General features: G+C 43.4%; 1 protein-coding gene across 24 annotated transcripts in view; it reads left to right on the top strand.

The window, feature by feature from the left end:
- Nucleotides 1-18374, top strand: part of FBXO34 (F-box protein 34) — a 93724-nt gene that overhangs the window by 71628 nt on the left and 3722 nt on the right. For 19 of the 24 annotated variants that reach the window (XM_033851104.2, XM_033851110.2, XM_033851116.2 and 16 more), the window contains one exon: nt 10849-14103. In XM_033851104.2, coding sequence (XP_033706995.1) covers nt 10849-12997 — 2149 coding nt within the window. In that variant the 3' untranslated portion in view covers nt 12998-14103. Of the gene's footprint in view, nt 1-218; nt 614-10848; nt 14104-14744; nt 14948-18374 lie in introns of those variants that run through there. The other 5 variants (XR_004525059.2, XR_004525058.2, XR_012329971.1 and 2 more) reach the window with 2 other exon arrangements.

The following is an 18374-nucleotide window of genomic DNA, read 5'->3' as shown; positions in this document are numbered from 1 at the left end:
CTTATGTGATCTTGGCAAGTTCTTAACCTCCACACCTCTACTTTGGGTTCTTCATCAGTAATTGGAGATAATAAGAGTATACAATTTGCAAGTTTTTTTGGAAATTATGAGTTTAGAACAATGCCTGGCACATAGTAAACATTTTAAAGCTGTTAGAGCTAGTATTATCCTAGAGTAGAAACAGATTATTCTCACATATTTGTATCTTTTCTCTCTAGTTCTACGTTGATTTCTTTCTCTAGGCACAAAACCAATTCACTTCAAATAACCAAATCTTTGTCATCAAACTGGCATGGTTGGGACTTTCCTGGTGGCGCAGTGGTTAAGAATCCGTCTGCCAATGCAGGGGACATGGGTTCGATCCCTGGTCTGGGAAGATCCCACATGCAGCGGAGTAGCTAAGCCCGTGAGCCACAACTACTGAGCTTGTGCTCAAGAGTCCGCAGGCCACAACTACTGAGCCCATGTGCCACAACTACTGAAGCCTGTGTGCCTAGAGCCTGTGCTCTGCAACAAGAGAAGCCATGACAATGAGAAGCCTACACACTGCAATGAAGAGTAGCCCCTGCCCACTGCAACTAGAGGAAGCCTGTGTACAGCAATGACGACCTAACACAGCCCAAAATAAAAACAAACAAATAAATAAAATTTATTTAAAAAAAAAACTGGCATGGTTTTCGTGGTGGTAGCAATGTAAATTAGCGTTAACCTGTTTGGAAATGGTTGGGCAAGATATATCCGGTCATAAAAATAGTGACACTCTGATTCATGAATTCCACTTCTGAGAATCTTCTAAGGACATACCCTTAAATGCTTAAGAGATTGTATCCATGAAGATGTTACGTTATAATATCCAGGGCTGGAGGGAACGGTTTAATATATTCTGGCACTTACACATTTACAGTTGATGGGTCTGAAGACCGTGTAATAACATGGAAGATATTTGTGGTGAAAAGTAAAACATTGTATGTACAATATGATTACAACCATGTTACATACATACATCCAGGAATTTCCAGAGGATAGGGCTTATAAGGGCTCTTTTAACCCCCTGACTTCTTTTCAGATTCTGGATTTATATAAAGCTGGTTCTAAAGGCCCAGAGTTAACCCTGAAATTGAGTTCTTTATATCTTGTTATAAACCATTACCTTTCTTCCTATTTGGTTTGGGAGCTCCAGATTTAGTTACATTCTGCAGAATGGGATTGGCTGTGGGGTTGCAAAGATGAACAGACCCTCTGTGTACTCAAGGAATGGTTTTATATGAGATGTCTTATGCAAGTACATAAAACCCAATATGTAGTTTTTGTCCAATAACGTGACAGTTTGGGCTCCTTGGTGCCTAATGGTTGGTTGGTTTTCTGTAGTGTAGATTTCTCACTTTTACCCCTGGAAAAATACTCATTTTTAACTTCAGTACTTAAACTGGCTTTAGTAAGCTCTAATAACAGCCTCAAAGCAACAACTTTTTCAGTTTTCTATTGACCATAAACTTCTTTTCTCTACAAGTGGTAATTCTTAACAAGAATTAACAAGTAGCAGACTGCTACTTCAGTCTTGGTTCAACAGATTCTAGAGGGATGTGGTAGAAGGAAGAGTAATTACTAAAGAGCTGGGCACAGTCAGGACTGTGATTTAGGCTTATTTCTTTGATGAACACTGTGGGTCCTATTTCTGAAGTAATCCCCCACCCCTTCCACCGCCACCCAGGATTGCTGGCAGAAATCTTAACTTGCCAGCTCATTTGTCTGCATTGATAATGCAAGCAAACGCTTTTGCTTGATGCCTTAACGTTTGTTACCCTGAAGTTTTACTTTTTTTACCTTTTCCCTTCCTGAGGGGATAAGCCATTTTAAAATTCAGATGTCTAATACATAAAATAGATAACTAATAAGGACCTACTGTATAGTACAGGGAACTCTTAATACTCTGTAATGACCTATATGGGGAAAGAATCTAAAAAAGAGTGGGTATATGTATATGTATAACCAATACACTTTGCTGTACAGCAGAAAGTAATGTAACATTGTAAATCAACTATACTCCAATAAAAATTAAAAATAAAATAAAATTTAGTTGTCTGTAACAGTGTTAATGGGCCAGCTTGTGCCCAGTGGGCTATGTTAGGTGCTTGGCTCAAGATCGAGGCCCGAGACTTAGTGGTGTGAGTACATTGGCAGTCAAGCGCAGTGTGGTGCTGCATTTATTTATACTCGAGAATTAGTTGCTATTCTCTGATTTTTTCATATGAAATGTTATTTGGCACCTTAATGGATTTTTGAACTGCATTCACGGTTGGCCTTAGAGTCTTTAACATTTATTCCCTAAAGGGGATGACATCCTTATGTCCGAGTTACATTTTGATCAAATAGGGCATATGTTAAAGCTCTGATTAGTTCTTTGAAAGTACTGCATGTGCAAATGATATCAAAAATTGTTGCCTCAAAAGTATATAAATTCTGGGCTTCCTTGGTGGCACAGTGGTTGGGAGTCCGCCTGCCGATGCAGGGGACACGGGTTCGTGCCCCAGTCCGGGAAGATCCCACATGCTGTGGAGCAGCTGGGCCCGTGAGCCATGGCCGCTGAGCCTGCGCGTCCGGAGCCTGTGTTCCGCAACGGGAGAGGCCACAACAGTGAGAGGCCTGTGTACCGCAAAAAAAAAAAAAAAAATATATATATATATATATATATATTCTATAAAAATATATATGGAGGGAATTCCCTGGTGGCACAATAGATAAGACTCCACGCTCCCAGTGCAGGGGACCTGGGTTCAGTCCCTGGTCAGTGAACTAGATCCCACATTCATGCTGCAACTAAGAGTTTGTATGCCACAACTAAGGAGCCCATCTGCCGCAACTAAGGAGCCCATCTGCTGCAACTAAGGAGCCCATGTGCTGCAACTAAGACCCTGCGCAACCAAATATTTTAAAAAATGTATGGAAGAATGATGGTTTCAAAGTTTAAAAAAAACATCAGCACACTCAAGGAAGTAACAGCTTTCTATGTGAAAGAGTAGAGGTTTTTCTCCTTTGTTTTCTGTAAGAAATATTAGAATAGGAAAAATAAGTGTAAACAAAGAATGCTGCTCCAGTTCCCCTTCTACGAGGATCAAGCCATTAGCCTGAGGGGAATTCAGGTTGGAGAAAAACAGGAGGCATTTTGTGCTTTGGACACATGGACCTAGATAGTTAAGATGTGTAGCTAAGGAATAATTTCAGTGAACCCAGCTTCTTATATCTTCCCATACATAGAAAAGCACTGAAAGCATTCCCTTGAGATGTCTGTTCTTTGTGATTAGCAGTAATCTTTTGCTTAACTGCACGGCTCCTCCACCCCGCCCCCCCCCCCCCCCCCATGCTGATAAACCACATATACGCATCTTGGTTCCTCCCTTACCTTTCTGGAGCAGTTCCTCAGAGCTATCTGAGAGGCTGTCTCCTGGGCTGTAGTTCTCAGTGAGGTCCCCTAATAAAACTTAATTCACAACTTTTACATGGTGCATTTATTTTTAAGTCGACATAAGCAGTAGGGTTTTAACAGAAATGCTGAATATCTGAAAATCTGTGGAAGCAAAATTTTCTTGGTAATCCTCAGTGTACTTTTCAAAATACGTTAATGATTTTGGGGGAGCTAAACTTTTTATTAGGTTTCATTTGTTTTGATGTTCATTCTAGCAGTAGATGTCTCATCAGCTTAGATAGCAGTAAATTGTGATATGCCAGAGTTTTGTATTTGGCATTATGTCACAGGAGCAATAGGAAATAATTTTGTGAACTACTGTTCACAACATGGTAAATTTAACAAAACCTAATACTTCGATTTGTCTCTATTCCCAATTGTTATTTAATAATTGATAACAGCTGTAGTGAGTGTTTTGTCCTCCAGGCCCTTCCCTTTCCTCCTTACTTTAAGAAAAGGGGGGAGGGGTCCCATGTAAACTTGGATAATATCACTAAATCAGTATTTTGCAATACAGTTAAAATGTGTTAGGTGTTGCTTCTGTTGCAGTCATGGTAGAAGAGCAAAGTAGTGGCTACCCTTCTTAATTTGTAACCTTTTCAGGATGTTTTAGATACTTTGTTGTCCCATCAAGTTCATCATAAACCTTGATTTTCTGGAAGTTTTAAATCATATAGCATCTATGTTACAGATAACTATGAAGCAGGTGTGTCTTATATTTAAATACCATGGTGAATTCTGAGATTGATGAAAACTGTGAGTGGTGAGTTCTTGAAAACCATGCATGTGTGTTTCCAAAGGCTATTTTCTGTATTCAGTATCTATTAACAGACAGTAAAGGATTTTTCCATTAAATTGTGCACTACTAACCATCTAATCCTCCTGAGGCGAAGTTCAAAATTCCCATGAAATGGTTTTACGTAATATTACTTTAAAAAAAGAAGTGAACTCCCTCTCGGAAAAAAGCCAGTCCCCAATATTTTGGAACTCAGTTTGAGAAATACCGTCTTTTCTGGCTTAGAGTTTATTCTGTTTTATTGTTAGGGTACTCTGAGAGTTGGGTGCATTCTGTCAGTGCTTAGAGGTTAATGAGAGTCTTTTCTTATGTCTCCGCCTGTATTCACACCCTCCCGGTGTTGGCATTTTTTCTGCTTTAATAGCCATAGGAGCAGTTTCTACATACTTTTAAATTGGTGTGGCTTCTTATGTTATATGATATGTCTGCTTTACATCATCACAGTTCTGTGTAGAGGTTTTATGTGGCACTTAAGAAAAACTGACCCCAGTTTGAAAGATAGAAGCTCTTTGAATAGATGCTGTCAGAATTATTTAATTCTATTTGTGTCATGATTGAACCTAGGATTTTAATTTTTATTTATTTATTTTTGTAAGCAAGGAAAATATAGATCTGGGAGACTTATCTGATTCTAATCTTAATTCTTCTACTATCTACCTTTGGGGCTTCAAAAGTCATATTAGCTCTGTCACCTCATTTGCAAAAAACAAGGATTTTGTTTATATATGTGGAGTACTTCGTTGAAGTTGCTTATCGTTTCTATAATGGTCCAGTGAAGAAGGTGGTCATAAGCTGTTCTCTGGAAGCTTTTATGTTTTTAAAGAAACAGTGATTTATTTACTGTACACTTTTTTTCCCCTCTCAAGGTACCATGGGAGGGATCTTTCAGGGACTATTCTATGTTTATTCCTCTAACCTTTTGTAAATAAAGAGTAGCTCCAGTTATACTAATAAATGACTCCTCTTTGGAATTAGCATTCCTGAAACTTTAATAAAGCAGAAAGAAAAAGGAAACACCTTATCTTCTAGCCTGTTTAGATGGGCAAGGCTGTGGACTAGGAGTGACAAGTTAGGAAACAGGCCTTCGATGTTAGGCTCCTATTAGCACGAAGTCTGTTAGCACTAAGAGAAATCTCGTCCTTTCCCTTATTCTGATCGCATATTACCATTTGATTCCTCATTGATCAAGTTCAGTCCTCTATAGACTAGAGTCAGTGTGATTCTTTAGACTTTAGCATTTATCTAGGCCTTTTTGCAAAGTTAAATTCTCTCCCATGGCTTAATTTTTGGATTGTACAATATGTTTAGGTTAGAGTTTTTCCAGCTTTTTTGAGCTGAAATCAGAAATTAAGAGTCAATAAAGAATACTGGAATTATTTGAAAGCAAGATTTTGGTCTTTACTGGAGGAAAGTTGTTCAAGTTTTAATTGATTCATTATTATATCTCAATTTATTCTTGGAAAGGATTTAAGGTGACAGGTATGTACAAAGACTTTCTCCTTATAGCCAAACTTTGTGAAAAAGTTGCTAACGTTCACTGTTTCACCTTCCATTCACTCCTTCACCATGAGTTTTTGGCTCTGCCCAACTCACCCACTGCAGTTCCTCACAGCAGAGTCACCAGGGGTCTCCATCACTAACTGGACAGAACTCTTTTTTTCTTTCCTTTTTTTTTTGCCACACCGCGTGACTGGTGGGATCTTATTTCCCCAACCAGGGATTGAACTTGGGCCCTCGGCAGTGACAGTATGGAGTCCTAACCACTGGACTGCCAGGGGATTCCCCCAGACAGAATTCTTTATATGACCTTGCTAGGGTGTGTGATTGCTCTTTATTTTTATGTACATTTTTTCTTATTATAACGGTAATATATGCAATATATGTTCATTGTGAAAATGTTGGAAAAAGACATATGTAATCTCTGTCCAGAAAACTTTTTCCTCATTGAATTTCTGTCACAACTGTCTTGTTCCTTTCCTCATATTTCTCTTGGCCAGACTTGTGTCAGTCTGCCTACTAGGTATCTCTAGCTTGCATGCAGCATTTTTTAAAAACTGAACTTACCGTTTCCCCTGCTCCAAATCTGCTCGGCTACCTTTGTCACCATCTCACTAAAAGGTAGCACTCTTCGTCCAGTTGCTGTAGCCTTGAGGACTCATCCTTGACTCCACTCCCTCAACCTCCATTTATAATCAGTAGCTAAAATCCTGCCTGTTCTTCCTTTCTAACCCATTTACTTCTGTCTGTCCACCTTAGCTGGGACTTTGATTATTTCTCACCTACCTCACCTACCTTTTGAATTTTTAGGACTTTGTTTATCTTCCTTCAGGGCTTTTCTGACCTGTTTCTGTACCGTCAAGACTAAGCTTGGTGCTGGTGGTCTCCTCTCTTCCTTTCATACACTCCTTCCTTCTCTGTCCTCTCCTTCCCCCTTCCTCCCCTCGTGGACTCCCGGCACCTGTACTATCCTTATAACACATATCACATGCTGTCGTAATTGCTTATTTGATTTTCTGTCTCCTTAAGGGCAGTAACTATGTCTTATTCATAATTGCAACACTAATATCCAACCCAGAGTGTTTAGTAAATTTCAGATAATGAATGGATAGAAAGAAATGGGTGGCAGTTAGTATGAAAAAAGTTGGAAGCTGTTCCGTTAGTTTTATGTGGCTCTGCCTGCCTTAAAATTTGTGTATTAGGTGATATGATTGGCCTTCATCTACTTGGTCCTGTGGTAATGGTCTGTGAACAAGCTTCCAAAGTGTGAATTATGGTAGGGCAGGAGTGAAGCTGTGATAGGTTGGCTGAGGTGGGCTCCATGACCTTGCATTTCATGGATGAGGAGGTTAGGCTTTCCTGTAGCTAACGACAGTGTAGCAAAGGTAAGATATGACAGCTAAAACTAGGGCAGTTGTGCTAGGGATGAACAAGAAGGGAGGGTGACTTGGTGATTGGATGGGAGGAGGAATCGAAGTGACTCAACTTTCTGGCTTGGTTGACCAGGTACTTGGTGCTGTCATTAAATAGTCATTTTGATTTTTGAGATTCTTTTTGACATCCAGGTGAGTATGTCTGTTAGGCATGTCATAGGATATGACGTTTGGGAGAGCATACCACTGGGGAGTCATGAATCTGTGGTCATTAAAACTATGAGGTCACTTAGATATATAGCTTAAGAGTAATAATGGTCTAGAAAAAGAAAGAACTCTGAGGAATACATCAGTGCTTAAAGGCTGGAGAAGAAGAGAGCTGGGAAAGCAGTGTCAAAGAAACTGAGGAGTTGGAGTTGGAGAGGAAATTTGGCAATAACATGGCCATTGACTTTTTTGGTGTTTTGAAGAGAATAACAGGTAAGAAGATGGGTCTGTCTTGACGCATCTTTTAGAGTAGACGCCTCAGTATGGACTGTCCCACCGGCTTTTTGTTGGGCAGTTCCACCTCACCCCTGTCAGTAGCCCAGCCCCCCAGCCCACATCCAGAACCCCCCTGACATGCTTAGATCTAACACATGACCTTTTTTTTCCTTTTTTTTTTTTTTTTGCGGTACGCGGGCCTCTCACTGTTGTGGCCTCTCCCGTTGCGGAGCACAGGCTCCGGACGCGCAGGCTCAGCGGCCATGGCTCACGGGCCCAGCCGCTCTGCGGCATGTGGGATCTTCCCGGACCGCGGCACGAACCCGTGTCCCCTGCATCGGCAGGCGGACTCTCAACCACTGCGCCACCAGGGAAGCCCTAACACGTGACCTTTAAGTTCCCTTCCGAATTAAATCTAAGGTTAAAAACAGGGACTTCCCTGGTGGTCCAGTGGGTAAGACAGCGGGCTCCCAATGCAGGGGTCCCAGGTTCGATCCCTGGTTCGGGAACTAGATCCCACATGCCGCAGCTAAAGATCCCACGTGCCATGCAACTAAGACCTGGCGCAGACAAAATAAATAAATAAAATTCAAAAAAACAAAAAACAGATTGTTGGCCCAGTCCCAGAAATTCTGATTCAACGGGCCCAGGGATCTTAACTTTTTACAAGGACATTTCTGAGTGTCTAATGAACACTCATGTGTGGGTAGGTGCTATAACCCTGCATTAAAGTAGGACTTTAACAAAGCAGGACTTTATCGTGGCGAACTTTTAAAATACTCCTGTGCAAAGAGATTGGCAACCATGGAAACCTGGCTGGAGCTTTCTGCGGTGCCTGTCTGTATTTGAGGGGGTGAGTTGGAGGGGTGGGGAAAGCACCACCATCTGATGTAATCTGTTAGAGATGTAAAGTTTTTATTTTATGAATTTTTGCAGTAGATGCCCTTGATGCTCTGCATCATATCCTCATGGTCCACCACTGATTTCAACCCAGACTCAGATTTTTGCCATTTCTTTGAGTCTTGCCAGCACTTTTCTGTCTCAGGGCCGTCAAGCCCAGCACAGGAAGGGGGAGAGGTTAATACTCCAGCCATCCTTCAGCCAGTGGAGGACGTGAGCCTGTGCCTAAAGGTTCTGCTTCCTTTGGGGGTCCCACAGAATCACCACTCACCCTCCAGCAGTCACCCTTGTTGCATCGAATGACCTTACTGGCTTTTTTCATTCGCTGTTGTACCTGTCTTCACTTTTGTTCCATGGGATCATCTCCTGTTTTAATCCCGCTGAAACCTTGTCTATTAGTAATGTATCAGTTGAGCTGACTTTACAGGTTAATATACGCAAACAAAAGCCATCTGCAATCACATTAGTTTCTTCCAAATGTTGCTGTCTATCAATAATGGCACCTAAAATAATTTGTGGGGGAGGAATGCGAAGAGAACATATTGTGTGATGCAGAATGGCACACACATTGCTGAAGCTTAAATTTATTCACAGACATTCTGTAATGAGATCATTATGTGAGAATTAATTGGATTTTTCAACAACCTCCATTTCTTAGATTTCACTTAGACAGGGATTGAAGGGATATGAAAAACCAGAAAATTGTTGACAGAGAGATGGCACTAGATGTGCCTCTTTTATTCATTTATTTTATTCATATATCTTTATCTTGTTCTTGAAGAATTCTGGGTGGCTCTTTTTATAAGACTAAATTATAGATATAGAACATAATGTTTCTGTAATTCTATAAAATATAAAGCTATTAAAAATGCTGTAGTGCACAAAGGGGGGAGATCTCAACAGATGTAGGATATAATTGCTAAAGATCAGAAACAAATCAATCTGATCTATTTCAGGGGTATCTTTTAAAAGGTACTTTGTGTGCCTTAAAAGTAAGATTTCTGTTTACCTAGCTAGAAGATATTCATATCCATATTTCTTCTTTTAGCTGAGACTGGACTCTAGGAATTAAATTTGAAGTGAAAGGTAAATTTGTTCTGGCTGATCACTTTCGTTCTTGATGAATAAAACTGATACCTGAAAGCAGTTCCCATGGAGGCTGCCGCATTGCAGGCACTGGGTAAATGTTACGGAGCGAATGAGAAAGTGATATGCTGGATTGCCCAATGTGTGTGTCTTAGACTCTGTCCCCAGGGGCGAGAGTGAGTGAGAGCCCATGTGCTTAGACCTGTGAAAGTTCTTGCTGTTGCTCCACATCTGTGACTGCAGATGTTTATTTTGGTCTGTAGGTTTACTTTGTAGGAGACCAGGCATCCCTACGAGACACTTTTTCCTCAATCCAGGTGTTCTGTGTAGCAGTGGGATATTTTGACATACAAATTGACAAAATCATTAAATAATCTAGTATTCCAACCCCTCAGTTAACATTTCAGCTCAGACCCAGAGAGGAAGTGACTTACCCAAGGTAAAATCACCCTGTCTAGCTAATTAGTGATATGACAAGGACTAGAACACATGTCTCTGCATGTAATCAATCATCTTTATAATTTCTAAAATGGTTACCATCTCCACCCCTAGCCAGGGGACAAAACAGGCACTGTTTTTCTGAACTAGTGAATTAATAAAGATTGTGGGCTTTGTATTTAATTTGCAGAAAATTTAACAGTTAAGAGCTTACACAAGTACATTGTTTAGAAAATCAACACTAATAGATGGGCAAAGCAACATAAGCAGACAAGTGAAAATACAGATATCTAAAATATTCAACAGTATGGGAATAGCTTAGAAAGCAATATAACAATTTTGATAGATTGTTTTGCAATCAATAAAATGCTAGTTGTGATGACTTAGAAAGAAATAGTGTTACTATACTAGAGATTCTGGATGGGTTCCTTTTATACTTCCGTTTCTTCTTTACTGTGCCTTGTACTGACCCTTGAGTGTTTTTAGTAAGTTCAAATTTCTTTACATTTAAAGCACTAATTTTATGTATAGAATGTTAACTAATGTCAGTCTGAAATTCACGTAGTCTAGTCAGTCTGAAATTCACCCATTTATTTTTTGGTCTGTATACCATGGAAAGTTGTTATTTTTGCTTTTGTTGTTCTTGATTTGTACGTTAAAAACTAGCTGAAATGAGAGTTGGTAAAGATTTAGTGAACTGATAGAAAATGTTTCTATTACTTGCTAGAACCATCTGAGTGTAAGTTTAAAAAAAAAAGCTTTTCTAAAAATGAAATCAGTATCTTAATCAAATGTGTATTTCCTCCTTGTAGAGCCTCTGTTATGCACCTAAAGCCATACTGGAAACTCCAGAAGAAAGTGCGACCTTTGGAAATCAGCAAGGAAACTCTGAGAACTCCTATGAGCCACCAACAAGCTATAAATGATGAAAAATGCAAAGCTAGCTGTATGAAACCAAGTGTCTTTCCTTCAGCCTCTCTTGGTAAAGCATCATCTCGAAAGCCTTTTGGAATCCTTTCTCCAAATGTCCTGTGCAGTATGAGTGGGAACAGTCCTGAAGAGAGCAGCGTGAATGTTAAAACCAAGAAGAATGCATCGTCTGCAACAATCCACCAGGGTGAGGAAGGGGAAGGGCCACTTGATATCTGGGCTGTCGTGAAACCGGGAAATACCAAGGAAAAGATTGCATTCTTTGCAGCCCACCAGTGTAGTAATAGAATAGGATCTATGAAAATAAAAAGCTCCTGGGATATTGATGGGAGAGCTACTAAAAGAAGGAAAAAATCAGGGGATCTTAAAAAAGCCAAGATACAGTTAGAAAGGATGAAGGAAGTCAACAGCAGATGCTACCAACCTGAGCCTTTTGCGTGTGGCATCGAGCATTGTTCTGTGCATTACGTGAGTGACAACGGGGACGGAGTCTATGCCGGGAGGCCTCTGTCGGTCATACAAATGGTTGCCTTCCTCGAGCAAAGAGCCAGTGCTCTGCTAGCCAGTTGTGCGAAAAACTGCACTAACTCACCTGCTGTGGTGCGGTTTTCCGGGCAATCCAGAGGTGTGCCCCCAGCCCCCGAGCCCTTGTCTGCCCCAGGAGCATGTGAAGAACCCATGGAAAGGAGAAATCCTGAGGTTGGTGAACCACAGAGTGAGCCAGTCCGTGTCCTTGACATGGTAGCCAGGCTGGAGTCCGAGTGCCTGAAGCGGCAGAGCCAGCGTGAGCCTGGGAGCCTCTCGAGGAATAACAGCTTCCGTCGCAATGTGGGCCGCGTGTTGCTTGTGAATGGCACCCAGGCTGAGGAAAGCAAAACAAACAAAGGCGCCTTGGAGGTACCTGACACTCAGGTAAAAACTGTGGGGTCTGTATCTGTGGACTGTGGCCCCTTAAGAGCTGACCATTGTTCTCCCAAGGGGGACCAGGCCTGGGACGGCGCTCCTCGGGGCTGTCCCTCATTGCCAGCAGGCGTGAGTTTGCACACGGACAGTGCAGAATTAGAGCCAGATCAGCAGACTGCCATGAAAAACAGCAATACACATGATGTGGAAATGACAGAGGAACTTGTTGGGTCACCTTTTCCTCCTCGCACCTGTCCTCAAGCCATTGAATTGCCCCCAGATGCTATTGATGGTATGAGTGAAGAGCTTGTGCCTCTTGCTAGCCAAAATCGTGATCAGAGAAGAAAAGAATCTTTGTGCATTAGTATCACTGTGTCCAAGGTAGAGAAAGACCAGCCTTCCAGCTCAAAGTCCTGCGAAGACCCACTTCCAGGGATGTTGTTTTTTTTGCCATCTGGTCAGCACCAGTCGGGCTGTTCCCAGCTGAATGAAGGCACAACAGAAGAGTCTTCCGAGGCCAGTCAGCTTGAAGATGCTGCTGAGGGTGACAGTGCATCTGAGGAAAAAAGTGTCTCGGCTGATTCATTTGTCCCGCTGGCTTCTGTGGAAAGTACATTACCAGTGCTCGAGGCATCCAGTTGGAAGAAGCAGGTGTCGCATGACTTTCTGGAGACCAGGTTTAAAATCCAGCAGCTTCTGGAGCCTCAGCAGTACATGGCTTTTCTGCCCCACCACATTATGGTGAAAATCTTCAGGTTACTTCCCACTAAGAGTTTAGTGGCTCTTAAATGTACCTGCTGCTATTTCAAGTTTATCATTGAATATTACAATATCAGGCCAGCAGATTCTCGCTGGGTTCGGGATCCACGCTATAGAGAGGATCCGTGCAAGCAGTGCAAGAAAAAATATGTGAAAGGGGATGTGTCCCTGTGCCGGTGGCACCCCAAGCCCTATTGCCAGGCATTGCCCTATGGGCCGGGATACTGGATGTGCTGCCACCGGTCTCAGAAGGGCTTCCCTGGCTGTAAGCTGGGGCTTCATGACAATCACTGGGTCCCTGCTTGCCATAGCTTTAATCGGGCAATCCATAAGAAAGCAAAAGGGACTGAAACTGAAGAGGAGTACTGAAGTTTATGTGCGAGGCAAGGGATTGATCTTTAAAACTGCAAACCACCACCTAGATACGCCGTTCCAGTGAGTGTTGCCTCTCAGTCTTCGTTCCAGGAGAACCTCTGCTACTCCATCAGGACTGCCATTGCTCAGGCATCTTAAATCTCTGAATTTACGAGCTGTACAAGAAAATCGGTCTCATCGTTTTATAGTGGTGCCTCATGCTTGATCCAGGGCTGTATCCCACAGTTTGATCCACTTGGCTGTGAATAACTATGCCTGTTTTCCCAAATCGAATCCTTCTTCAAAGGATTGTTCAAAGAAGACTTGCCACCGTCAAGAATGTTCAGCAGAGTTCATCGCAGACTATGCAGGCAGTCCCCAAAAAGGGGTTCTGGGCATGTTTTGAGCACTGGCACCGTATCTGAAATAAGTGAATAGTGTCCTATGAAGAGAATAGCAGTACTCTTGGGTGAAAAGTATGCTTACAAAGAAAAGTTAGGCACCTTACCTTAGACCTTGTATGCTTGATCTGTGAGACTGATGTTTGTGGTTGGAGATGGATTTCATGCCCTGTGGTGTTTACAGTGTATATAATGGTTATGTTTTCATAGGGCTATGAAAGTGCACATTAAACCCGAGCGCCTTTACTTTAGATGAGTGCTTTTGGCCCCTCTGTAAATAACACTATTAAAATCCAGGTGTAAATAGCGGACAGCTGACTGAACATAATCACCACAATGCAGCTAGGATAGTGTTGCAGCTACAACTGTGTGGATTTTTTTTGGTTTTTTGTTTTTTTGGTCTCGTCTCAAATTTGTATAAAATATGAATGTTTCCCAAATAAACTATGAATGTTTTCTGTATAATATATGAATGTTTCTGAGAAGAAACTCTAAATAGTTAAGAGGTTAACCTGTTGAAAGGATACCAAATAATGGTCTAACTGGACAACCTTAAAAAATTAGCATAGAGAACAATCCTTTGTTATATTTTAGTGATTCACCAAGAATGAGAGAATATTATATAGTCAGATTATAACATTCTTGTCTATTTTATTCTTTCTGTCTGGTTACAAATTTTTTTTAACTTCAATAAAAACATGCATCTTAAATGGGACCTGAGTTTTGCAGATGTGTTTTCTTTTTTGAGGTAATATTGATGAGGGATATGGTGAACTGAATCCTAAGAATTAAAAAAAAAAAATTGAGTTGTTAGAAGGGGAGAGAGAATTCTTTTCTACCACTGGAAAGAGACCATCTTCACTTAACATGAGCTTCCATTTTTGCAACCCTTTAACACTTAGTTTGAATTTGTTGTCTGCCCAGCACCCTCTGTATTTCCTGTTGGATGAGGTATTATTATCTATGCGTAATGAGTTAATTGTTTAGAAGTCATCGAGAATATATTCAGACCTATGGTCATGTAACGCTTGGCAGGGCTGGAAGCTATCTGGCCCCAGAAAGCTGCAGTGGAGGACCTAGAAGCTAGGTTGGCTTCAAATTGAAACCCACCAAAAAAGCCTTGGAGCTGCATCAGCTCTGGGCTGTGGAGAAGCAATGGTAAGTGTGCCAGGGGTGGGGCTGTCTTGAAAGTGATGAGTGAAGGCTCCGGTGGTCCCACAGGAGAAAGATGGAAAGGTGGAGTAGGCTTTGGCCAGGGCTGCCAAGCAGAGTGGGGCAGCGCTGGAGTCCGGGAGCCAGGTTCACCTGTGGCTGAGGTGGTATGTGGCCACAGAGCAGCTTCTTTCTTACCTTATCCTTAGGCAGTAGCTGCTCCTGCCTGAAGAGGGGGGACAAACTGAAAAGTGTCTGGATGCTGAACAAGTCTGCCCTGCAGGCACATCACCATGCTACCTCCTACGTGTTCGGCTGGAGCCTGTCTGTGACACAGGAACAGGAGAGGCTGCGAAGGCTGACTTCCCCTTCAGGGTGTCGGTGTCCTTCCTCATGACTCACCCCAGCCAAGGTACGTGAGAATGCTTTCCATCCCCTGGGCTGAAGTTTCCAGTGCTGGTCGTCCTCCGCTGTGGTTTGCTCCAAACTGGCAATCTCTGTGTGTACCTTCCTAATAGATTTGTTTTGACTCCTAATTTAGGATTAAAGGAGACGTGCACATGCAGGACTTGCACAGCTTGGTGCACAGACCTGCACAGCTTGGTGTGTGGAATGTCAGCTTTCATTGTTATTGGCTCTTGGTTCTTCTACATGTGCCCAGGTGGTTTTCTCAAGTCAGCCGTTCTAGATGTGGTTTTCACGTGGGACACAAGCTGTGAGTCTGCGACGGCCTGAACTGACCAAGAGCAAAGGACAGGAAGAATTATGCCCTAACCCCATCTTGGCATGCAGTTCTCGGGGTTCTCAGAAATCACTGATCCCTTTTGAACCGTGATGCGAGACCCACTTCCCAGGGATGTCTGTGTGAATGACAAGAGGATTTTGGCAGGTGGGGCCCAAGGGCACCCTGGTCTTCATTTCTAGGCAAGTGTAGCTGTTCCCCTTAGGAGAAAGATGCTGTGCTTCAGAGCCCCCTAGTGCCAAGCTGAGGAAACCAGCTCACGTTTTACTTCTGCAACAGTGCAGTGCTACCTGCCTTCCTGCGTGGCTGGAGAATCCCAGACTCACAAGAAAGGAAGTAAGAATGTGGGCTCGAAGAGCCTAGGCTCAGCCCAACTCCACGCCCATGGGGACCCAAGTAAAGGATTCTTACCCCTTCAGCTTTTGCTCAGAGGGTCTGATACACCTGGCCTAGATTCTCTCCCACCCCTCACTTTACCATTTGAAAGAAAATGCAGAACCAGAGAAAATGTGGAAGAGTCAGCAGCTCCCTGCCCCCAATCCCTGGGGCAGTTTGGCTTTGTTCCCTGCTCAGTGAGTGAGACCAGATACCAAGCAGGGATGAACTGGAAAGGGAAAAAGGGCCAAGATTGTAACTTTTTCTTCAGGCCTTGTCAAAACGACTCTGGAATTAAAATGGTCATGTGAAAGGCTCATTCACAACTGGCCATGTTCCCTGCCCTAACGAACACACTGACAGCCTGTGCACAGGAGGCGTGTCCTTTGCGTCCCCTGCCCCGTCCTGTTCACCTCGGTTGGCTGCACGGTGCCTCTAGGTACCTCTCTACCGCCACCGCCTCTTTGGTGTATGGAGCCCTCTCCACTTGGGGCTCATGCAGAGCAGCTTGGTCAATGCCACCCCTCAGTGCCTCACACCCAGTACACACCCTCCATAAAATGTTTATATTCCTTTCCAGTCGTCATCTTGATGTGAGGGGTGCTGGCAGGTTCTGATTGCTCTGGGCTCTACTGTAACTCCTTCTAGTATGAGAAACCTGAAGGGGGATGGGGGGATCTGGGAGGATCCTTTCCTCTGGCCACAGCTGGTCCCATGGGAGCTTTCTTGGTTGGGGTCACTTCCGCAGCAGCCCTAGGAGTTTTGCTGGGTAACTGTCAGTTGCGCATTTGATATGATCTGGGCTTTGTCGTGGCTTCCCCAGCAGCAGTTGCTTTGGGCTTTCTGACTGCAGAAGGCTGTGAACTGATGGTTAAGCTTGATCTAGGAGCCCCTTCCTGGACTCTGTCCGACCACCCTTCTAACTTGGACTTGTCAGAGCCTCCCTGCCAACCTTTACGGACTGGCCTCAGACACTATTCCTATTATGTGGGTCTTCCTGGGCATTTTTCCGTGGCTTCAATAGCCTCTATTCCTTCTTTACTCAGCAGACTGGCTACTCCTCCTCTCCTGCACCCCACAGCCTACCTCAAAAACAGCACAAAGCCAGTCTGCGCTAAAACGCCGCCATACACCGTAGGCTGCGCCAATAACCGGAGCTGATGTTATCTAGCTCTTACTGTCAGGTACCACGCTGCATTTATGTAAAGGCGTTCTCTGCTGTGCACAGCGACTGGCACTCAGGGAATCTGACAGTTTCTATCCCGGGTTTTCCTTTGGGTTCAAACAAGCTAGAGTTGCAATCTCCAAGACGGGTGAGAGTATCTTTGTGGGAAATGTGCAGTATCTTCTATTGACATGCACCTAAGTGTGTGGCCATAGCTGGTGTTTGCATAACCTCACGGGAACAGCAAACATCACTGTGGTTATGAACCCTCTGGGGACTTACAAGTGTATTTACACCTAACTGGTTTAAGCAAAACCCACAGTTAGGTAGCAACCCTCTTCTAGGTGGTTGGTTTGACCTGGGTGTTATTTTAGAGGCGCAGGACCACTGAAGTTGATAGCTGGGAGGGGACTGGGAGCAGGGAGATGGCCATCTCTTACACCACACCTCTGGGGAGATGTGGTGCTCCTCTGTTTAAAAAGCAAAATGAAACCTTCGCCTCTCAAAGGCCCCCATCCCCTCCCTCTTCAGTTTGCAAAGAACAGGCCTCAGAACAAATTAACTTTGGGAACCGTTGTTTCAAATTCTTTTTGGATTAAGATTCTTTTGGGGCTATAAAAGTTTAAAATTAGAAAGCTCTACTTAAATGTTTTGTTTTTCTCTTTGGAATGATAAAACCCAGCAGGGATTAGGTTCTAAAGTTAGCATTTAGGGGGAGAATGGCACAAAGCTGAAATTACTCTTGGAAGTCCTGTGTGTCCATCACCCACCCAGCAGAGAATGATATACACCAGGTACAGTGGTGGGAAATGCGTAAGTCCTGTAAGAGGACTTCTTGGGGCTTCCCTGGTGGCGCAGCGGTTGAGAGTCTGCCTGCCGATGCAGGGGACGCGGGTTCGTGCCCCGGTCTGGGAGGATCCCACATGCCGCCGAGCAGCTGGGCCCGTGAGCCATGGCCGCTGAGCCTGCGCGTCCGGAGCCTGTGCTCCACAACGGGAGAGGCCACAACAGTGAAAGTCCCGTGTACCGCAAAAAAAAAAAAAAAAAAGGACTTGTTCTTGCTGAATGATGAGCAGTGTACAGACACCAAGACTCGGGGAATAGCAGATCGCATCATCTAGTTAATTGGGGCAGAATCACTTGTGCTGTTTAAATTATTTCCCTCCCTTATGTCCACCCTCTGTCCCCCATCAGAAAATCAAATAGCTGCTTTACCAACTGTTTTCAGATGTCTATTAAGTAGCATGAAGAGGTTGATACAGATTCAAAATCAATTAGTTGCCAATCAGTAAAATGTAGAGCAAAGTTGTATTTGTGTTGGTCCCCTGTCCATTAGAAGGGGAAATGGCCCGTTTGTATAACTGAGTGTTTGCAGTCCAGTGGGAGGATAGGGATGGAGCCAAGCCTGGGCACCCCCGGCTTCCGTATTCTGGGACTGAGCTGTTGGCCTTCTCTGCTCTACCTCACCAAGCCTCCTGTATGGGCAGCCAAGCATGATTCTGCTACAGGGTGTGTGGACTGCCACAAACCTCCTTCCACCCCAGCCCTGATTGATTC

This window comes from Tursiops truncatus, chromosome 2, assembly GCF_011762595.2.
Source record: "Tursiops truncatus isolate mTurTru1 chromosome 2, mTurTru1.mat.Y, whole genome shotgun sequence".
In the NCBI taxonomy this organism is placed as follows: domain Eukaryota; kingdom Metazoa; phylum Chordata; class Mammalia; order Artiodactyla; family Delphinidae; genus Tursiops; species Tursiops truncatus.
The sequence above is the reverse complement of the archived record's forward strand: the minus strand, read 5'-3'. Positions and strand labels throughout refer to the sequence as shown.